We start from the raw sequence: 7,081 nt of genomic DNA, 5'->3' as shown, positions 1-7,081 counted from the left end.
CACAGAAATGGCTGCAATGTCGGATCCGTATACATGTTTTCACCACATTCATGGAACCAACGTGAGACTGGATGATTCTCAGACCCAGGCGACTAGAGCTGAGAGCTTTGGTAATGGGGTTTGTTTCAGCAAAGAACCTTTGGATCCTGACAAAATTTTCCTTGTGGAAATTGTTGAGAAAGAGTTAGGCTGGTGTGGTAATGTAAGGATTGGTTTGACAGCACACAATCCAAGAAACCTAGAGTCAGTTCCTGAGTATTCTCTCCCTGATTTGGTAAACTTGGGGAGCAGTTGGGTTTTTGCAATAACCAGGAACCACAATAAGGTCATCACTGACGATCAGGAGGCCAGTCCTGCTCCAACGCCATCCTGCTATATGGAGGCCTATCTGCAAATCGGAAAATGTAAGATCCCCAAGGACAAGCTGGTGGGAAGAAGCAGGCCAGGAAGGTACAGTCACCTCTTGGATCAACTCTATAAGACTAACATTCTTCCTGCGACTGCCAGAGGAAGCAGAGTTGGGGTCTTGTACACCACTCATGCTAATATGGGGGAAATGCACCTTGTCATCAATGGGGAGGACATGGGCCCCTGTGCCAAAGGAATCCCCACAAACCAACCTCTCTACGCTGTTGTGGATGTGTTTGCTTCCACTAAGACTGTGAGGATCATTCAAGTGGACTATGGTTGTAAGTATCACCAGATTAAATTTATCACATTAGATAATATTTAAATTTGATTTATTTCATGAGTAACACTGCATGTATATTCCTGACTGCCTCTTCATAAGGAGTACTGCATTTGTGATGTTTAAGTATATGCTGGAATAAAAAATGAGCTATTTGAAATTGGAATAGTTCTTATTTTACAAATCAAACTGAGTACATTCATCTTCTAATATATGTTGTATTCAACAGGGGGAGATGGGGGAGCAGTCGTTATGTCACTGGATTAGTAAATAAACATTCTATCATTGGATGTGGACAATGCTGGCAAGGCCAGCAATATTGTCCATCCCTAATTGCCCTTAAACTGAGTGGTTGGCTGGGCCACTTGAGCAGGCAGTTAAGAGTCAACCACATTGTGTGGGCCTGGAGTAATCTGTAGGTCAGAACATAGAACATAGAACATTACAGCGCAGTACAGGCACTGCGGCCAGATCAGATAACAACAGCAAATTCTCTCCCTGAAGGGGACATTTGTGAACCAGATAGGTTTTTATGATAGTTCCCTGGTCACTGTTACTCAGACTGGTTTTTCATTCCAGATTTTTTTTGATGAATTAAAGTTAAATTCCACCAACTGCCAAGTTGTGATTTGAACCCATGTCCCCAATCATTAGTTCAGGCCTCTGGATTACTAGTCCAGTGACAATACTGCTACATCACCATCTCCCCTAAGTCTGGAGCATGGGCAGCACTGTAACACAGTGGTTAGCACTGTTGCTTCACAGGGACCCGGATTGAATTCCTGGCTTGGGTCACTATCTGTGCAAAGTCTGCACGTTTTCCCTGTGTCTGCGTGGGTTTCCTCCAGGGTCCGGTTTCCTCCCGCAAGTCTCGAAAGACGTCCTTGTTAGGTAAATTGGACATTCTGAATTCTCCCTCAGTGTACCCGAACAGGCGCCAGAGTGTGGCGACGAGGAGATTTTCACAGTAACTTCATTGCAGTATTATGTAAGCATACTTGTGACACTAATAAAGATCATTAAAGCTAGTCCCAATCACGGTGACCACAACAGCTAGCAATCAATTGTTTTAAAAACCTTTTGGGTTCACTAGTAATCTTCAGGGAAGGATATCTGCCTTCCATACCCAAAACGGCCGACATGTGACTCTTAACCATCCTCTGAAATGGCCCAACAAGCCACTCATGGGCAATTAGGGACGGGCAACAAATGCCAGCAATGCCCAGATCTCACAAAATAATAAAGAATTCAGTGAAAGTAAAGCTAAGAGCTGCTGAGTTTGATCAAAATCTTTGTACAAAATGATCAATTACTTCATCAGCCCCTCCACATCAGCTATATAAATAGGTGACATGGAGTGAATTATCTGCTTCCCCAGTCACATATTCCGCGGAGGCTTACGGGACAGGCAGCAAGATTCCCCATTCCCTCAGCCGGCCAATGAGATTCCTATTGTGGCCACCCAGGCCGGCAGGAAATCCGTGGGCCGGTGTGCTCTGCCAGCGGAACGGAGAATCCCACCGGCGAAGAATTCACCCCAGTTTCCTTTTATCTCTATAGAGATAGCAGGACTTTTAATTGCTCAATATATTATTTTAAAAAATCAACAGCTTGTCTGTTAATTTTTAGATAAATCATAATTATCCATAATTACCAGAGCAATAAAACTAGACAGACAAAACACTACAATAATAATGTACATTTAGTATGGCAAGAGATAAGGCCAGACAGTGTGTGAGTTCAGATTTGAATTCTCCCTCTCAACCCTCCACAAGAGAAAATCTAGCATGTTTCAAACAAGACCAGGTGAGGTGACTGCATAATAGATTTAAGAGACAGTCCTCCAAAAATCATTGCTTGGGTTTGTGGCCCTTGATAAATGCTCTGGATCCAATCTCTGGATCAAACGTCAATAATGCACAATGTATGTCCTGATTGATAGTTGCACACCAAATGCATAAACTCCTTCTGGAGAAGTGTGATTAACAATTTCATTATCTTCTTTATCTCCGCAGTTCCATCTCTACAGACTCTGTGCCGTCAACTTGTTCAGAAGTGCATAATGCACAGACTGGCCATCGACTGGCTAGACCTACCTGACCCTTTAAAGAATTACTGCAAATATGAATGATGAGGCAGTATTGTTTGGGAAAAGTCTTTGAACTAGGCTCATGATGAGAAGAGTGAATCATATGGTTTCATGTTAGCATCCATGTTGCTTATTCTAGTTTCACAGTTTCTTGTTCCACCCTTGTTTTGTAGTAAACTGTTATGTAAAGTAGACTAAAATTTGGAACATGAAACAGAACACTTAAAAATATTAGCCTATTTGTGAATGAATGTTAAAAAACATCTTCCAAATTTGGAATTTGCACCTTCCAAACCCACAACCTCGCCCACCTAGAAGGACAAGGGCAGCAGATGGGTGGGAACACCCACCACCTGCAAGTTCTCCTCCAAGCCACACACCATCCTGACTTGGAAATATATCGCTGTCCCTTCCTTCATTGTTGCTGGGCCAAAATCCTGGAACTCCCTCCATAATAGCACTGTGGGAATTCCTACAACACATGGCCTGCAGCAGTTCAAGGCGGCAACTCACCACCACCTTCTCAAGAGAAATTAGGGCCGAGCAATAAATGTTGGCCGAGCCAACGATGCCCACGTTCCATGAAAGAATCAGAAAAGTTAGCAAAATCTAGGTCCTTACCTCCTCTCGCCTTCTAATTGTAGCTGGTATAAGTGATATAATCAATAAAAGAAGTCAGAAGAAGGGAGAAGAAGTCAGAAGAAGGGAGGCAGGCAGGTATCTGGAAAAGGCCCAAAGTCCATCTCACTCAAGAACCGTTTTACTGTGTTGGAAAACGGTGGGAGTGATCATTCCTCTGGGGAGTGCAGCCAGAGTCGAGTGCACAGGGTGGCTCAGCTGCACAAGGTGGGGAGGAGTAAGAGTGGAAGAGCAATAGTGGTAGGAGACTCAATAGTGAGGGGTGCAGACAGACATTTCTGCAACCGCAGATGTGACTCCTGGATGGCATGTTGCCTCCCTGGAACCAGGGTCAGGGATGTTACTAACGGGTGCAGGGCATTCTGAAGTGGAAGGGCGAGCAGACAGAGGTCATGGTTCACATTGGTACCAACAACACAGGTAGAAAGAGGGACGAGGTCCTGCAACAGGAATTTAGGAAGCTAGGTAGCAGATTGAAAAGCAGGACCTCAAAGTTTGTAATCTCTGGATATCTCCCAGGGCCACATGCCAGGGAGTATAGGACTAGGTAGAGCTTATCAACGCATTGCTGAAGAGAAGGTGTATATAAAGTTCAGGAAGTCTGAGAAGGTAAGTTAAACAGTGTTTCATAAATCCACATAAAGTAAAGGCTGCAACATGGCTTACAGCTCAAAGGTCCCAACCGGGATTACCAATCACACTGGACCCAGTCCGGGCCAGCTTCTATAAGGCAAATCTACGAGTCCCAGCTGGGCAGGCCTCTGACCACTAGCGGGGGAGCTTGTATTCCACGCTCGTATTTAGAATGGTAGAAGATTCAGTAGGTGGGTCTTTTTGGTGACAGTGACATTAACTCTGTAGGATTTAAGGTACTTATGAAAAGGGACAAAGATGGACTGGAACTAAAGGTCCAAATTGGGAGAAGGCCAATTTTAATAGGATATCCCAAGATCTGGCAAAGGTTGACTGGGAGCAACTACTTGTAGAAAAATCTACATCAGAGCTGTGGATTTATTCAAAAAGGAAATAGAGACAGCACAGGGCCAACATTTTCCTGTAAAAGTGAAGGGTGGGAGCAACAAGTCCAGAGAACCCTGGATGTCAAGGAAAAAAAAGGAGGTGTATGGCAGATACTGAGGACTCAAACAGCAGAAGCCCTTGAGGAGTATAGAGTGTGCAGGGGTTTACTTAACAAAGAAATTAGCAGTGAAGAGGGGGCATGTAAAAACACTGGAGGGTAAAATAAAGCAAATTCAAAGGTGTTTTATGAGTGCATTAAAGACAAGCAGATAGCCACAGAAAGAGTAGGGCCCATTATTGACCAATGCCGAAGGGTCAGCACAGTGGTGCAGTGGGTTAGCACTGCAGCCTCACAGCGCCGAGGTCCCAGGTTCAATCCCGGCTCTGGGTCACTGTCCATGTGGAATTTGCACATTCTCCCCGTGTTTGCGTGGGTTTTGCCCCCACAACCCAAAAGATGTGCAGGCTAGGTGGATTGGCCATGCTAAATTGCCCCTTAATTGGCAAAAATGAATTGGGTACTCTAAATTTAAAAAACAAATTATTGACCAATGTCGCAATGTCTGTGTGGAGCCGGAAGGCGTAAAGGAGGTTTTGAATGAGTATTTTGCATCTGGAGGAAGACGCTGTAGATATAGAAATCAGAGAGGGGGACTGTGGTGTACCTGAACAAATTAACATTGAGAAGGAGGAGGTATTAATGGTTTTAGTGGGCTTAGAATCCCCAGGCCCTGATGAAATGTATCCCAGGCTGCTGTGGGAGGCAAGGGAAGAGATTGCAGAGGTTCTGACAATAATTTTCAAATCTTCTCTGGCCACAGGAAAGGTGCCAGAGGACTGGAGGACAGGTAATGAGGTACCGTTATTCAAGAAGGGAAGCAGGGACAAACCAGAAAATTGCAGGCCAGTGAGTCTATCTTCAGTGGTAGGGAAACTATTGAAAACATTCTGAGGGATAGAATTAATCTCCACTTAGGGAGGCACGGATTAATCACGGATAGTCATCATGGCTTTGTCAGGGGGAGATCATGCTTTACGAATTTGATTGAATTTTACAAGGAGGTGACTAGGCATTTAGATGAGGCTAGTGCAGTTACTGTGGTCTACACGGACTTCAGTAAAACCTTTGACAAGGGAGATGGGTCAAGAAGGTAAGAGTCTATGGGATCCAGGGCGGTTTGGCATATTGGATCTAAAATTGGCTTAGTGGCAGGAGGCAGAGGGTGATGGTTGAAGGTTTTTTTTGTGACTGTGTCGAGTGGTGTTCTGCCGGGATCAGTGTGGAGTCCCTTGCTATTTGTAGTGTACACTAATGGTCTGGACATGAAAGTGGGAGGTATGTTCAGTAAGTTTGCAAAGGACACACAAATTGGTGGTGCAGTAAATAATGAGGAGGGAAGCCTTAGATTACAGGACAATTTAAATGGGCTGGTTAAATGGCCAGAACAATGGCAAATGGAATTTACCCTGAAAAGTGTGAGGTAATGGATTTTGGAAGGACTAACAAGACAAAGGAACATACAATGAGGATCAGAGGGACCTTGGTGTGTATGTCCATAGATGCCCAAAGACAGCAGGACAGGTAGATAAGTTGGTTAAGAAGGCATATTAACCAAGGCATAGAATATAAGAAGAGGGAGGTTTTGGTGGAGGTATATAAATGCTGGTTAGGCCACAGCTCGAGTACTGTGTGCAGTTCTCATTCCACATTAAAGGAAGGATGTGATTGCACTAGAAAGGGTGCAGAGGAGATTCACCAGGATGTTGCCTGGGCTGGACCATTTCAGCTATCAAGATAAGCTAGGGTTGTTCTCCTTGGGGCAGAGAAGGCTGAGAGGGGATTTGATTAAGTTGTATAAAATTATGAGGGGCATAGATAGAGTAGATAGGAAGAAACATTTCCCCTTAGTGGAGGGGTCAACAACCGGACGGCATAGATTTAGAGGGGATGTGAGGAAAACCTTTTTAACCAGAGGTTGGGGGGATTCTGGGATCCATTGCCTGAAAGGGTGGTAGAGGTGGGAACCCTCGCAACATTTAAGAAGTATTTAAGGAACACGTGAAATGCCATGGCATACAAAACTATGGGCCAAGAGCTGGGAAATGGGATTGGAGTAAATAGGTGCTTGATGGCTGGCACAGACAGGATGGGCCGAAAGGTCTTTTTCTTTGCAGTAAAACTCTCTGACTCTATGTACCTTCAGTGTCTCTCTCCCCCTTCCCTTTTTCGTACCATGCTTTGCAAGTTGCAAATAACAATAATTTCAATACACAGTACGTGATTGCAGTAGATTTTCTGAAGTGTACCTATTACTTCCTATTAGTTTCTCACAACTTTGCATTTCACTTGTCTCAATTTAGTCACTTGATATTTCACCATCAGTGAAAAGTGTGAGGTGATGCATTTTGGGAGGACTAACAAGGCAAGCTATGGACAATGAATGTTAGGACTCTAGGAGGCACAGAGGATCAGAATGTCCTTGTGTGCATGTCCATAGGTCTCTGAAGACAGCAGAACAGGTAGATAAGGTGTAGGTGTAGCTGTGAGTTAATGATGATGCCATCATTCTTGCGACCAGATCCAATGCTGCTCCTGGCCTCTCTCTCCGAACAGGCACCGGAATGTGGCGACTAGGGGCTTTTCA

The 7,081-nt window shown here is 44.4% G+C and overlaps 1 protein-coding gene across 1 annotated transcript; it reads left to right on the top strand.

The window, feature by feature from the left end:
• On the top strand, nt 1-6,696 carry neurl2 (neuralized E3 ubiquitin protein ligase 2). Its single transcript, XM_072514618.1, has 2 exons — nt 1-689; nt 2,704-6,696. The coding sequence occupies exons 1-2, from the start codon at nt 8-10 to the stop codon at nt 2,817-2,819; spliced, it is 798 nt and encodes a 265-aa protein (XP_072370719.1). The 5' UTR covers nt 1-7; the 3' UTR covers nt 2,820-6,696.
• Nucleotides 6,697-7,081: the final 385 nt, after the last annotated feature.

The sequence above is a fragment of the Scyliorhinus torazame genome, chromosome 8 (genome assembly GCF_047496885.1).
Source record: "Scyliorhinus torazame isolate Kashiwa2021f chromosome 8, sScyTor2.1, whole genome shotgun sequence".
NCBI classification, from domain to species: domain Eukaryota; kingdom Metazoa; phylum Chordata; class Chondrichthyes; order Carcharhiniformes; family Scyliorhinidae; genus Scyliorhinus; species Scyliorhinus torazame.
The sequence above is the reverse complement of the archived record's forward strand: the minus strand, read 5'-3'. Positions and strand labels throughout refer to the sequence as shown.